A 15,416-nucleotide genomic window follows, 5' to 3' on the forward strand; every position below is an offset into this window, starting at 1 on the left:
TCCAAATTTAGCTAATTTTTTTCTCTGAACTTTGGTGCTTTTTATATATTTACATTGTTTCGTGTGACACAGGAATTAAAAACAATGTGACAACTAGATTATATCTCAAATGCCTCCAACTGTCTTTTCTGCTCCATCTGTGTGAGATCCAGGTCTGCATGACAACTGTGACTCACAAGCAGCCACAGGAGACACAATGGAGCTCTTTAGTGGCACCATCATGCAGGGATGAGCTGAAGTATTTATGAGGGATTTAGAGTGTAACTGCTTTAAAACAAACAGGAAATAATAAATGATCTGAACATGATAGCTTTTTTAGCAACTACTTCTTCAGTTTCTCAGATTGATTTGCACAGTGGTTAGCATTGTTGCCTCACAGGAAGAAGGTCCTGTGTTTGAATCCACCATCTGGAATCCACCAATTTCTGTGTTATTCACAGTAAGGTGTAAACATGGCAAACGTGGTTATTTTGTTGGCTGCAATCTATTTTTGTGTGTTACGCAACACATTGTCAATAAAACCTGCACTGTTAGGAATAAAAACTGGTAATACTGTAGTTTAAAGTCCACACTTTCAACACGAGGTAAAATGGAGACAAGGCTCAGATCATATTAAATTGGTTTCTTGATGATGGGTTGACTGTACTCACTTGACCTCCACAGTCACCAGATGTCAATGCAGTAGGACCTTTGAGGTGTGATGGACCAGTAGATTTGCATCCTGGAGGTGCAGCCAGGGTGTAATTTCCAGGGGGGTTATGACTGCGATCTTGACCCCTCCCCCCCTCAACGTTCAGCACAAAGTTACGCTGATGGATGCAGCCAACAGATATACAGCAGCCGTGTGTTGCTATCATGTGAATTTGGACCAAAATGTCAGAGGAATCCTTCCAGCACCTTATTGAATCTATGCCACAAAGAAATAAGGTAGGCCTGAAGGCAAAAGGGGGTCCAACCCAGTACTTGCAAGATGTGCGCAGCTCTATTGCATTCCTGGGAAAGGCAGAGACTTCTACAACCTGGATAACTCATATCCAAATAATCAAGATAAATAGTACTGCAGGACGTAAAGTGCATAATTTGATTTTGGATGTAATGTTCCTTTAAGCTGTGAGGAATTTGATTTTTCTGAATTTGATGCAGCTCAGGTAGATCAGAGAGTCATCTTTATCCCGAGTGTCACGCACATACATTTATATCAAGACACTTTAGTAGAGACGCAAATGTAAAGACAGCAAGTCAATGGGGCTCAACAAACAATCCAAAAAACAGGCGAAAGGATCAAGTGCTGTCTGTCAACCCGTACACACTCACACACGTTCATGCCCTGCAGCCAGTGGACAGTTTTTGGTAAACAGGCCTGAATTCTTAGCTGGGCTTCAGAGCCAGACACAGCAGCCACTGGGGCTTCAACCTGTCTGCATGTCACTGCTGCCAGAAAAAGGAAAAAAACATTCTCTTCATAGATTTTGTCTTTTGGATTGTCATGTTTTTATTTTAACTGACTTCACAGTTTGTGGTCCTGAATAAACTGATCACATTTCATGACCCTTGGGGCCATCAAATCCAGTCAAAACTCTGTGTTCTTCTATTTACAGGACAAGCGATATTAAGAAGAAATCGGACCGGTCCGAAAGTAACCATCACCCCGTGCTGTCATTCACTGCTCCTTTATGTCCTTCAACCACCATTGGACCAGCTCCCTGGCGTCCTGCCTCAACTGAAATGTGCGCCCACACCCACAGTTATCAGGAAAAAAAAGGCGGGGCTCAGGCACGGGGCTGGAGGGCAGATGTAGGGGGCAGTGGTGACTTTGGGCCATGCAGCCAGTTTTGGCTTGAGTGCTGAAAAATCCCATGTGACAGCTTGCAGAGCCGCAAACAGATGTTGTGATGCTGTGCTGTCAATATAGCAACACTGGAAGGTTGTACAATGAATATGAGCCTCCACAGTGTGTTTTCAGATTACAATGATGAAAATCTTTTTACTATTATGCATTCCAAAAAAAGAAGTAATTTCTGAACTATAACACAATAGCCGTAAACATAACCATTATGTAGACCCCGATGTCTGCCACCAACAAGCCAAGCTACCATTTTTGCAGAAGATGAATCAAAACCTGATTCCCACTAAGTGTTTTTCTGCATAATGACACCAATTAAGGTACATTAGTAATCTTAACAGGCTTTCTTAAGTGACTATAATGGCTTCATCATTTTGTGCAAACAAAGGTCTTATTCCCACAAGTGTGGCTAAGATGTCTAAGGCCCATGAAAGATGATTGCCTCGGGGCCAGACCCCAGTCTTTGTTTGGTAAAATACTTTTAATAAGAGCCCTCAGTTTAATGGTAGGCTGATTCTTGTCCAAAAAACGCCCCCCAAAACCTTTTTTTCAGTATTTTGTTTTACTTCAGAAAACTTTAAAGTAGTAAACATTAAAATATTGAAATATGTTTACTTTTTTACATCCTCTTTCAAATATCTGTATTTGCAATTTTAACACAAACACTTTACTGACAGTGTGCCATCTTTTCGGGACATGAAGAAAACTGTATGTTGGTTGAGTAGGAATTAATATTTGAACTCTCTCCTATGTAACAATAGTCTTAGCTCAGCCAGTTACACATTTAAATGACTCTCTTACCCGTCATTTAATCGGACCAGTATGGCCCTGTAGAGCTGGTACTGTGGGCTGTTAGACTCTGGACCACAGGGATGGATGAATGGATGAACAGCAGCCAGAATGAAACCCTGCTGGTAAAGCTCCTGCAGCTGACCTGGCAGCTCTCGCACTGATGAGAGGCGCAGAGTGGAGGTCCCACCTGAGAAAAGAAGTGGGGAAGAAGTGTGTTAGAGAAAGATGTTTGCATGTGGAACAGGTTTAATGTGAGAGCTTACAGCTTAGTGATAGCTGCAGAAAAGTTCTCATGAAGGTTAAGTGTCATTTGTTTGTCAAACAAAGCAATCAGGAGTATTTGTGTTCATTTAAGTTTTCTGTGTTTTCCTGTCAGCCACCACTGCCTATGTTCATAATTCAGCCATTCTTCTGTTTACTCTGAACAAATTACAGACTCTCCAAAGCAATCACTGCTGTTGCAAGAGTGGGTTTTTCTCCTGGCAAAAACGACAAAGATGAACTAAATTTCCTCTAGTATGAAGTAAATTAAATTTACTTATTTGTTCACAAATCCTTTTAGTGCACATTTTCACACAGGAATTTACACAGAATGCAATTTGAAATTACACAAAATCAGATTTCCCTCATGGACTGATCGTAACACAAGGTATATGTACATTTTTGAGGCAATGATTAATTTTAAGCCATTAACAGAAAGACTTGCAATAGCAACTTTTTGACACTGACTGTCACAGTGACAGATGCTTTCCTTTCCCCCCATTTAGTCTCTTGGCCTTTTTCAACCTTTCCATATTTGGCTCTTCTCTACCTTTCTACTCAATGTCCTCAGACTTTCCTCCATTATGAATCACCTGCTCTTGCTCTTTCTTTCGTCACACTCACCCATCGCTGACTATTTTTCTGGATCCCGGCATACAAAGTATAGCAGCATGTTTTAACCTCACCCATTCTGCCTGTGCATTCATTTAGGTCCATTTTCTTCATCAACTATGACATGCACACTTGTAACACTTATTCTAGCCTTCATGCAGCTCAGTGTGTAGAGAACAAAGAAATGTCTAAGGTCACAAGGGCGTTTACCCCTTAACGCCTGGGCTATCATATTTAATCCATACAGTTTTTTGAGGTTTTGGGACTTCTACTTCCTCTAATTTTTTCTCTTGAAAAATCTAAATAAATTTCACAATACACTTTTGAACAATTAAAAAATCTGTAACAAATTGAAAGTCAAACATAGTAATTAAAATGTAATTAATTTCTTAAAGAAATTTGTCAGACGCTGCAATAAACTTTCCATTTTTTGCATTTTTATGGCAATTATTTTACAGTTGAGGCTTTAAGGGGTTAAAAAATATACTAATGGAGGTACTGAGAAATATTTCTCACTGCAGTTCTTGGAGTTTGAACCATTTCTGTCACACAACCTAATGACAGAAATTACCATCCTTTGTCACGGCTGTTAGCTCCTTTTGATTCACCCTTTTTTCTCTCACTTGAGCTCTTCGTCACTGTACAAAGTTTCTAGTCCAGATAGACCTGCCTACAATTACAAATCTATTGACAATTATACCAGAAAGCATAACAGATATTGTCTTCAGATACTGATTTAAGAGTCATTTCCATTTTCTTGGCAGTTAGCTTTTTGCTCCAGCTCCACAATCTGTGAGTTAAACAAAATCCAGTCAGAGCTGATTGCTATGGCTCTGTATCACAGCAGCCCTCTATGTTCTGACACTCGGAGTTGCTCTCAGCTCAACTTAACTGTCCAAGAAGAGAGGATGGAGCCCCGACATTAATGAGCAGCAATCACTGAGCTTCTAAAAAAAGAAAGTTAAGGCCAGTGCTGCTGCTAAAAGCTCCTTCTCAGCATTATTTTTCTTCCAGCAAGGACCCCAGACATACACTCGAGGGACAAAAACCTGCAGCAGACAGCAGCTGTCAATGGTTTCACTCAGGGAGCAACCAGCTGTAATACAACAAGCCACACACAGCTTCTGTCAGACAACATTGCCAATTTGGATGTATGGTAATGAGTGTGGGAAGAGAGAGTGGTTTAGTTCAGGAATGAAAGTAATTGCATTAGAAAATAGAGCTTAATATCTGGATGAAGAAGAGGAATGATGGAGAGTCACAGCAGCAGTGACCACATAACAAGAAAGTCATAAAGACGTAAAGATGGGGCCTGGGCCTGGATGGATGATGGCTCGGATCACAGCAGTACGCTGTATGGGGCAACATTTACTGCAGGCTAAACAGCTGGGGTGAGTGGGAGCGAGCCAAGATAAAGAGCTGGGTGCAGAACGAGAGACCGCGGAGGGAAGAGACGAAAAAAGGAGGATGAGGAGGTCTGGTTGTCTTTACAAGCTGTCACAAGACATGGGAAATGTCACTTTGGCTAATTAGAGTCAATGAAACTACACAGAACGAAAGGTTCAGATCCATGGGAAAAGTCAGTCTGCTAAAGTTCAATGGGAGGTCAGAGCGAGGGCGAGTGTGGGTTCACCTGACTGACGATGCCAGCAGTGCTGTTTTTTTGTGTTTGGTCTCAGGTAGAGTCAGCAATGCTAACAAGCCTTTCAAATGATCCCAGTACAGTTCATGAAAAGAATGAATCATCTTTAGAGAGGTAATCAGCGTGCTTTTTTGCTTAACTTATCAAGTAAAGTTTGATTGCACAGTGTAGTGGCTATGAAATAATGGCATAATCAGCATTTAGACTGGCTCCCTGCAAGCCTTGCTTTCATTATGCGGTTCTGTCTGCCACCGTGTGCGAAATCTCTCAGGAAAATTAAGGCTTGACTGCACTACCAAAACAGGAAAAGGATAGCGCTTTTGTTTTCCCCAGTAGCTATAGGTAACTTGCCCATGTAGCTGAAGTGGCAGATGGTAGAGTAACTGTGGAAACTTTAACAACAAGAAGAGTTATCAGAGGAGGCAAAGAAGGTGTAGAGAAGAGTGATAAATCAGGGTTCAAAAGCCATATGGAGTTAGCATTATTACTACTAAATCAGCAAATGATTAAACTTGCCTATTCATTAGCCTTTTGCTAACACTTTGTTTTTAATTTTATTATTATTTTTTGTCATTTTAAAGTTATCTGGTCCATGCTACAGGAACGCTGGGGGCGAGACTGGCTGTCACTTTCACTGAAAACATCAGAAAACCCCAAACTATACAATGCACATTCTATTTTTTTGTAATCATGCGGCTCTGAGCTTTTTAAGACATCACTAGACAAACGTGCATGTGAGAACATGCCCATCACAGTTGAGTCTGACATAGCCAGTCTTTAATCTGCCAGCTCCCTACTTGCAGTGTGACCGTCACGTCCTGCCTCCAGCACGCTCTAAACTACACAGAGAATATCCTCTGAGTGAACGACTTCCTGCTCCGTGCTGCATGAAAGACTCGACAACAATTGAAAATATCCTGACCTGATTATCTCGTTGTTGTCCAAAGTTCATGTGTAGAAACTGCTCTGATGTTCCTGAACATCAAAGGAGCAAAGGCTAAAAATATCCACAAACACTAATAGTCTATTCAATACTCCAGCCTCTCTCTGTGTATTGAATTCTTTGTGCTCAAGATGCAGGGATTTTTTTTTCTTATATATTCTCACAGTTCAACACAAGGACACAAGGAGCCAGATTAGGGTCAGTCAGTCAGTCACCGCGCATTTAAACTCGTGACACTCACACTGTCATACACAGTCAGTGTTGTTATTGTGTGAATGCTTGTGAAGCAGTGAATTATGACATACCTCCTGCATGTGTGTGAATAAAAAATATATTTTGTTATCACAATAACAAAAGCAATTAGAGCTGGTGCTGCTGCATGACATCACCCCTTCAAACGTTTAATGTGATTTCTGTATTTTTTTGTACTTTTGGATATTAAAAAACAAAAAAACATTTTCAATACCAACACAATGCAATGCCTGCTTATTCAGCATTTATTTCACCAACCCAAAACACTTTTATAACACCAGCACTGTGGTACATATATGCAATATTTCAGGATGTGCTTTTTGTGAGCTTACAGTATGAAATCCTTATGCAATCTTATTTGTGTGGCTATAATCTAATTATGTGCTCAAATGTATTCTGGGATGATTGTATTTTCTTAATAATTTTATAATGTAACCCCAATTACATGCGATCCATTGCTGCCCTCTCTTTGCACTTTGCAGACAAAGTCATCTAAAGCTCACGCATGTGACACTGCATGCTATAACAACAATGATGTGTTGTGCTTTAAGCTGGCTACGCTATATCATCAGGTTTGCAACAGAGGCACAAGGGATTTGTGGAACAACCGTACTCGTGCCAATCAGACAGCAGCTCCTGTGATGTAGATACAGAGCTGATTCAGTCCAAACCGCAACTCTTCCTTCTGGGTACAAATCCAGAGATTCATTGTGGAACGGCTAAAGTAGAAGAAGAAGATGATGATGAAGAAAAAGACGAGGAAAGGGAGAAAAAAATCACATGCTGTTCCTCCAGGGAAAAAGAATGCTTCGGCTAAAAATACTCCTCCAAATTTCTCAATCACGCTCTGTCCTACTGTGCCACAATGCAGGAGCTTTAGAAGTTAAAAGGCGTGGAGGAATTAACACAAAGAAATAGGCCGCCATTGCAAATGGGCGAAACGTATTTTCCCCTCCTCCTCTCTCGCTGCTTTCCTCCACTGCTGACTGCCTTCAGAAATGGAATTAATCCTTCTGTGATCTGTGATTTTGCTTTTTCATTCCTTCCCTTTTCATTTTGGTGCAACACGAACACCCTGTCCTTTCCCCGGAGGAATGCTACTGTGTGTGCACGTGGTTCATGAGGTGCTAGATATGTGGAAAATGAAACCAACTTTGCTTGCTCTCTGATCCCCTTATTTGAGAAGAGTAAATAAGGAATGGTTTCAATTAGGCAGTGTGAACACTGCCACTGGCAACTTCTTAAGTTGGCCTTAATCACTGTGTGAGCTGCTAATAATCTCAACCAGAGGCCTTTAAATACAGAGACTCTACATTTATTTATCAGACCAAATTTTATTTATCATGCTGTCCCCAAAGCAATATGATGCCCAGTGCTGAGTTTCTCTGAATCTCTTGCTGTTGTAAGGATGTTTACTCTGCCCTAAAATCATGTTAGCCAAGGAGAATCGCTTTGTTTGCGTAGATGAGAGTAAATTAGCCACCTTATAACTCCTCTATGCAAGTGTCGGTGTTGTTTTTGTACTGCAAATATTCCGGCCTTTTTGAAGGAGTCTGTGGTCAATCAGACAACGAATCTGGTAAACCTTACATGCAAACTGGCAGCCAATTACTTCACTCCATCTTTTTGTTTACCCTGGAAGAAAATTCTTGCACATATCAACAGAGAAGAGCCCTAAACTAACAGGAACAAATCGCTTTGTGACAAATAATGAGAAAAAAAAGAGCTTCTGGCTGACAACCAACAAATTGGTTTTCTGGAAAATTGTGTAAGCACAAAGCTGTCAGATAGAGACTGCCATTAAACACAGAGAAGGAGACAAAGGAAAGGCGTGAATGTATGTATGGATGTATGGATGGGGAATGATGGCTGTGTCCTCTGGATAACAGGAAGATGCAAAATCATTTACTCACCATTTGCTGTGCGTGACAGATCATGGTTAAGCATAACTTAGTGCTGCATGAGTATGACTACTTATTAATATCAGAGTTTTGCAGTGATCCTCTGAGCATTACAGGCAGATGAGGGAAAAACTGAAGCCATTTAAAATTAAAAACTGTGGAAAAGGCCCATAAAATTAATCGAGTCATGGTGTATTTCTTACTTATTAAACATTCTGACTGAAGTTAAAAGTTTACGATGTTGGAAGTTTTCCAACATATCCATGATGCAGCCTCCAGGGCTGGTACATGAAGTCCATACACAAGTGTCACAAACTGCAGTTCCTGCAGTGGCCACTTGGGGTGGCACCAAAAGTAACTCAGTCCACATAGACTCCCATGTTAAAATGTTTCACTTTACAGCCGAAATAAACATGTTTGAAGCAAAATTTTAATTCAAAAAGGTGAAGTGTTGAAATTTTTTTTTTTTCTATTTCGTATTTATTTATGTTATTTATTCCACTGGACTGGTGCTTTTTTGGAGCATTTTGATGGAATCATCTGGCAAATATTATGACCTAATGTGAGGTGTGTGCTGAAATTTTGTTGTATTACATTTTTGTATTTTATTTATATTGTGATTACTGCTTACAAGCGTTAACGTAGCACTATATCCTCTCATCTAAATATCGTCACTTTGAGCTATATTTGAGGCTTCAATATGTAAAGTCCAGAAAACCGGTGGGTAATGTCGCCTTGATCCATATTTTATATGTAGTTGGTGAATAATTATTTTAATAACTGCTAGATTATAGCATAAACCTTTACAAAAGCTACTTAATGAAGCTTATAGAATTTCTTTTCTGCTGCTGCGTCTCAAGTTCAATGGATTTGGCCATTTACTCATTACAGTGCAAAATGATGTAAAAATGTTAAACTTTTAAACGTTAAACTGTTCACACTCTCTGTTCCCCACATCATGATGAGGACCCTTAAGTGTGAGAGTAATGCACAGGGTCTCCCTTTAGTTAAATTTTGCCTTGTCGTCTGATATACTTCATGAGGTCCCTAAATGTCTGTGATAGACAGGATGAGACTGCAGGCAAATGTGTGCTGCTGGTGTAGTTGCTGTCAAGGGACACTTCACTGCTGAAGGAACATTTCAGAGAAGTTTGCAGCAATGGGAGAAATCTGAACTGCACAGACATTATGAATGGGTATATTTTAATCACAAACAATATATTTTGCTGAACCTAATCAAATAGTTTTGTAGCCTGAAGCCAAGAAAAGAGTGAGAGAAGAAGATATGTCAAAAGCCAAAGTTAATTGAACATGTAAAAATAGCTCTCCCAGACAGAACTCAAACATCTGCCTTCTGGTCGGGCGGCATGTGATTATATTGTCACCATTTCGCTGACCTCTTAAAACTTATTGCATATTGCTTGTCATTTATTCTCATAGTGCACTATACATATCAAAAAAATTATTCTATAGGCATTCAAATTAAATCGAGAAAGAGGTCCTGTAATGAGTAAGGCGTAGGAATGGACTGAAGCCTCAGAATGACAAACTCACAGATGAAACAGAATATCAGTTATAAAGAAAATGCAATTAACACAAGTAATAAGGAAGAAACAATTGGAACTAACTATGATAGACTGCGTGTGTGTGTGTGTGTGTGTGTGTGTGTGTGTGTGTGTGTGTGTGTGTGTGTGTGTGTGTGTGTGTGTGTGTGTGTGTGAGTGAGTTCAGCAGAGTTCATAGTGAAGATGTAAACAGTTTGAATATGCGTAAATGAGAGAGTTCAGCTGAGGAACAGAGTAAATAATAAACACCCGTTCCACTTACAGTGTTCCTGTGATGCTGACCTTCCACACTTGGCCACACATATTTAACTGACTCATCACTTGGAACTGGCAGAAGCCCCCATTTCACATGTTCCATGTCTGGAAAAGATCCAGATATGGCTTAAAAGACTTATATTTACACCAACAAATCTGATCGCATCTGTCTGTGTTTTCCTGTCCTGCCAATCCACAGACCCATAAAAGAGTTCAGCCCATGTGTTAGAGATGTGACTGAAGCTGTTTGCCAGTCACACAAAAAATGACAGCCTGGATGACGAACGGGAAAGGGCTCCGAAGGAGATCTAAGCAACACGAACCGTGATGTTCAGCGTTTGCCAAGATCATCACAACATGCAACACCTCACGGACGGGGATGCAGGAATGCTGGAGCCGCTCTCTGTCGCATCTTTTAAAAGTTAATACATATGCAAATTTCAATTTGATTATTTAAATGCTATTATCACAGTGTCAATAACCTGGAAGTAGCAACCTCTGCATCCCACTTACTGAGATGCATTCAATTACCTTTTAAGTATGCATCATACACCTCCTTAGCATCTACTTAAGGTAGTTTGGGCGATTGGATGGTAATGCCTTCCAATTTTTCTCAGCAACATTCATTGTGCATTCAGACTAAATATTTGCTCATATCAGTGCAAGAGGCTACGACAAGAAAAGATTAATGTGTCCTTTCCCTGAATATGACCCAGATGACCTACTGGGACTGGTGTTTTATAGCATTTTTCTAGTGTTGCTCGCCCTTCAAAATGCTGGCATCAGTGGCAATTTGGGTTTCAATATCATCACCCCTTTGACATGCTGACTGGAAGAGCTGGTGGAATCAAAACACCAACCTTCTGATTTACTAGATGACCTGCTCGACATCATCAACCACAGTTGTTTATGTGCTGGTGTTATCACCCTGAGATTGGATCAAATATAGTGGTGCCTTAAAAGTGAACTTTCCAACATGTATTTAACATTGTAAAACCATCATATTTTCCTAATCAGCTCCTTTCAGTGTCCAACCTTAACCAAACAGAGAGTGAAAAAATTGCCATCCAATAAACATTAAAAATAGTTCAACATATGAGTCAAACCCCAGTGTTTGTGCCATAACTACCTCACCTCACCTACCACCTCAGGCAGACCTTTTACTATTGCGGTGGAAACACTCTTATGTAATTTTAGAAAAGCCCATGATAAGCACAAATAGCCAATATAATGATGTGGTTGGACGGCTTGTTGGAAAATGCAATCCAGGATTAGAGACAGAGGCATGCGTCTGAAAGCATGTGGCATAGCAAGACAGGTTTTTACAACTCTGGACACACAGACAGATTTATTTATTTATTTATTTATTTATCCATTTTTACCTTTTGTAGTAATAGTTTTGACTCCAACAACAAAACACAGTATTCACATTACAAACCACCTAAAGGCAACCTCACACATATTTGATTGTCCCAGAAAGCAATGTTACCGTCTGTGTAAGATATACAAAGTCATGCCATTACATAGCAGACTTTATGTAGTGAATATGCATCTTCTTAAACACATATCTAAACATTTACAGCTTTCAATTGGATTAGTAACCTAAAAAGAAATCTACTTTCTACTCATTGTGATTACAACACAATGACTGTAGAAAACACAGTCATTGTTACAACCCAATATGATCATAGACTGTGTGTAAAGTGTATTTGTAGTGCGACATCCCTCATTTGTTTTTGGACTACATGTTTTGAAACTTTATCGTTAGCATCGCGTTCAATATGTGCAATTATTTTTGGACCCATAAATGACCATTTTTAGACGAGACAACAGAGTGCTAACATTTCAGCTGATGCTAATGAGCAGTTAGCAGGTTGCTTAAACGGCATAGGTGAAACTTACAGATCTGTACATTTGCTAATTAGTGCTAAGTAGTCCCAGAGAGTTGATTCCGTTCATTTTGATGTATTATTTTCAGGAACGTGCATGTTTTGAGCATGCATCAAGATATAGTGCTAACTAGCACATTATGGAAGTAAAATATGGGACTTTCACTGACCAAAACTAGAGCACATACTTTTTGGACAGTCTAGACGTCACAGGAAGCCATGAAGTCATGTTGTACTATCAAATAACTCTGTCAGAAATCCACCAAAAGGTACCAACAGCACAAATGGCCCAATTTGATGACGCAGACTTAGCAGAGATCAGATTTAGCAAGCAGCTATCAGCTACAGCAGCCTGTCAGCATTTCCAATGTGTGTGTGTATGTGTTAGTCCCCATAGGGAAATTACTCCTCTGTATTTAACCCATTCACCCAGTGAAGCAGTGGGCAGCCACCAGTGCAGCGCTCGGGGAGCAGCGTGTAGGCACGATACCTTGCTCAGAGGTACCTCAGAGTAGCCGTTCGGTAGATTCAAGCCCCCGACCTTCCGATCACAACCACTTTATCTTCTGAGCTACCTCTGCCCCCACTTCCGTCAGTTAAAGCAGCCGCATTCCTAATTCTAGGCTTTAACAATATCCAAACGGATGAATTTTAGGGGGGAAAAAAATCAGAAGAAAATGATTCATCCCCATATAGCTCTCATGAAGGAAAAATTAGCTATGGGGACTAAACTCAGATTTGGTACCAACATTGTAAACATGCTATTTTAAAAGATGAAGTCATTTTAACCAATTACGGGAATTGACTCACGATGTTGCCCACTGAAGTTTTTGGCAGTTTTGCACAAACCAAATTAAACAGGTCGCTTCAGTTCAATACTATCTTTGAGAAATATGATTGCCTCTGAAACGCTTTGGTTTGAACACTTTTCAGCTCCTTGCTTACCATCTTGTAAACCTTGCATTTCACGCTTGCTGCTATCCTCCTTAAACAAGTCACCGCCGACACTCATCTCCACCAACTCCACCCTGCATATACTCAGCTCTCCACCTCTCCTGTGCACCGTCTGTTGTTTCGGATGGTTGACTGCATATTTAAACTCTGTTGTGTTCTGTTCATGGTTTATCCAGGATGCATGTAGGTAAGGCTTTGTTTGCTTGTGCAGAATTAGAAACACTTTCCTCTACCTCCAAGATTTTGTCAGTATGCTCTTGAGCAGGGCACTAAATCCTAGACTGGATAAATGTTTCTTCTGTATTGAGTCCCGAGCACAGTACAACACATGTATCCTTATTCTACTTTCCATACATAAATGTGACTTCCTGGGAATAATAAAAGTTAAAAAATGAAAAAATTAATCTGTCAACTTTGAATTGAATCCCTGCCTCTGACACTGGCTCACTTCCCCTTATAAACCCATCTGCCATGTAAGCACCTCTGAGCTTGAGCCTGCCGCATTTCCATCACTCACCACATTTAAAAATAAATGAGTAAATATGAAATTAATAAGCTGAAAGATTGGAGTGCCGAGGCTGTGCGCTCACACACGTCACGCACCGCCTCTGGGAGAAATGGTTCAACCACATTTGCATGGGGGAGAAAATAACCCAGCATATATTATCCACCCACTGCAACTGATTTTTGATCCTGCTGCTCCTATCTGTCACATCTCTCATTCGGTGATATTGACTCATATCATCATGATTAGAGAATTGTTTGTTTCTGCTAATACTAACAGCTCAATTAGTGGCTGATGTGTTCATACTGGTGGATAGAATTGCAGAGGACAGAGTGTCTTTATTTTCTTTCCAATGAAAAGAAGTCATTGAAAATGCCGCTGTGCCACTGGGGACGGGGGGAATATATTCCTGGTACGACATCAGCGTTGCTTAGTACCCGTTAACACAGACAGGGTGACACCTGGTGATTCTCAGTGTTGTTTCATGTAATGTACCTGTAAAGAATATTTGCATAGCAACAATGAAGTTGACTGTTTGGGTTTTTCAGCCCAGAAATTTAAAATTGGTTTTAGCTTCATTTTTATCGCAGCTGCAATTAAAATATTGGGATCTACTTTCTCAGACCTAAAGACAAAGACCGATAAAATTTGTCCAAAATGGCATCAATAATAAGGCATCTCAGGGGGTTACTGGTCACCCAGCTTTACACCCCTGTCCTACATTCTTCTTCGGTCATGGATCACAGTCCTTCAGTGCATCAGTTACTACTGTCTACTCTAAAGTTGAATTTGCATTAGATTAGTCTTTTATAATAACTACAGAGTGATAACTGTGAACTTAGTCTTGCACAAGTAAAAATCACACCACAAACAACGTGCTATATTTTGCCAACTGGGACTTTTGGAAGTTTGTGTGTCCTCTACACATGTTTCTGCCTCTTTCCTGAATGAGAGTTAAGGAGTCTGCATTAGCAAGTCTAAATGAAAGTTAGGACAACATTTCCAGCACAAATTAATGAAGGACTCTTGTTATATCATTCGTTGAAAAAGCAAGGCCTAATTAGAGGCGTAAACTCTCAGCGGGTGATTAGATGGATAATAAAACGTGAATAATATTAAAAATTAGTTTGCTTGTTTTTTCCAAAGTAAAGTCCTTTGTTATGTTGTCCTCTTTGGGACACCTGGAGTACTGCAGTAATGTTGCCTCACAGCAACAAGGTCCTGGGCTTGAATCCAGCATCTGGCCAGGACCTTTCTGTGTGTAGTTTGCATGTTCTCCTGTGTGTGGGGGGGTTTTCTCTGGGTACTCTGACTTCCTCCCACAGTCCACTGAAATGCATTTAATGGCTTAGGTTAGTTGGTGAGTCTAAATTGCCCATAGGTGTGGATATGAATGTGAATGATCATCTGTTGCTCTGTTAGCCCTGCAACAGCAGACTGCCGACCTGTCCAGGGTACACCCTGCCTCTCACCCTGTGGAAGCTGAGACAGCCCCGCCCCCCGGCCAAAAAAACCCCAAAACGTATATATATTGCTGATTTAAAACTTTGTCCTTTTTAAAGCATAACTAATAGTTTTTCAATCAAGAAAACAATCTCACATATGACTGACATTTAACAAATTGTTTTCTGAATTGTTTTCTGAACTCAAACTGCAAAATAAAAATCTCCAGAAATCCTTGTTTTTGGCTACCCAGCTATAACTCAAGAGGTGACTGTGTGGCTCTTTTTATCTATGCATATATGGCTTTGTGTACATTCGACAACACAGCAGGGAGACACTTTGTTTTTAGGAGCGTTATTTAGTTATTTTCTGTTCCAAAGAAACCACCATGTAGTGCTGCAACATGTGTTTCCCAAGCAGAATTATAAGCTCTTACAAGTCTGTGCTCTCTCATAAAGTCTTAATAAAAGCTAAGCAACATGAATATACTGTAATTGGCCTTTTGGAACTGAAGGCACCACCCTGCTATTCTCTCTGTGAAGTAGTCATATCGTTATTC

The 15,416-nt window shown here is 40.2% G+C and overlaps 1 protein-coding gene across 3 annotated transcripts in view; it reads right to left on the reverse strand.

Moving 5' to 3' along the window:
• The window catches only part of rftn1b (raftlin, lipid raft linker 1b), a 132,969-nt gene that overhangs the window by 64,029 nt on the left and 53,524 nt on the right, over positions 1 to 15,416 (reverse strand). For all 3 annotated transcript variants that reach the window (XM_082552166.1, XM_082552168.1, XM_082552167.1), the window contains one exon: positions 2,645 to 2,822. In XM_082552166.1, coding sequence (XP_082408292.1) covers positions 2,645 to 2,822 — 178 coding nt within the window. The remainder of the gene's footprint in view (positions 1 to 2,644; positions 2,823 to 15,416) is intronic.

The sequence above is a fragment of the Aulonocara stuartgranti genome (assembly GCF_965226115.1).
Source record: "Aulonocara stuartgranti genome assembly, chromosome: 11".
Lineage (NCBI taxonomy): Eukaryota > Metazoa > Chordata > Actinopteri > Cichliformes > Cichlidae > Aulonocara > Aulonocara stuartgranti.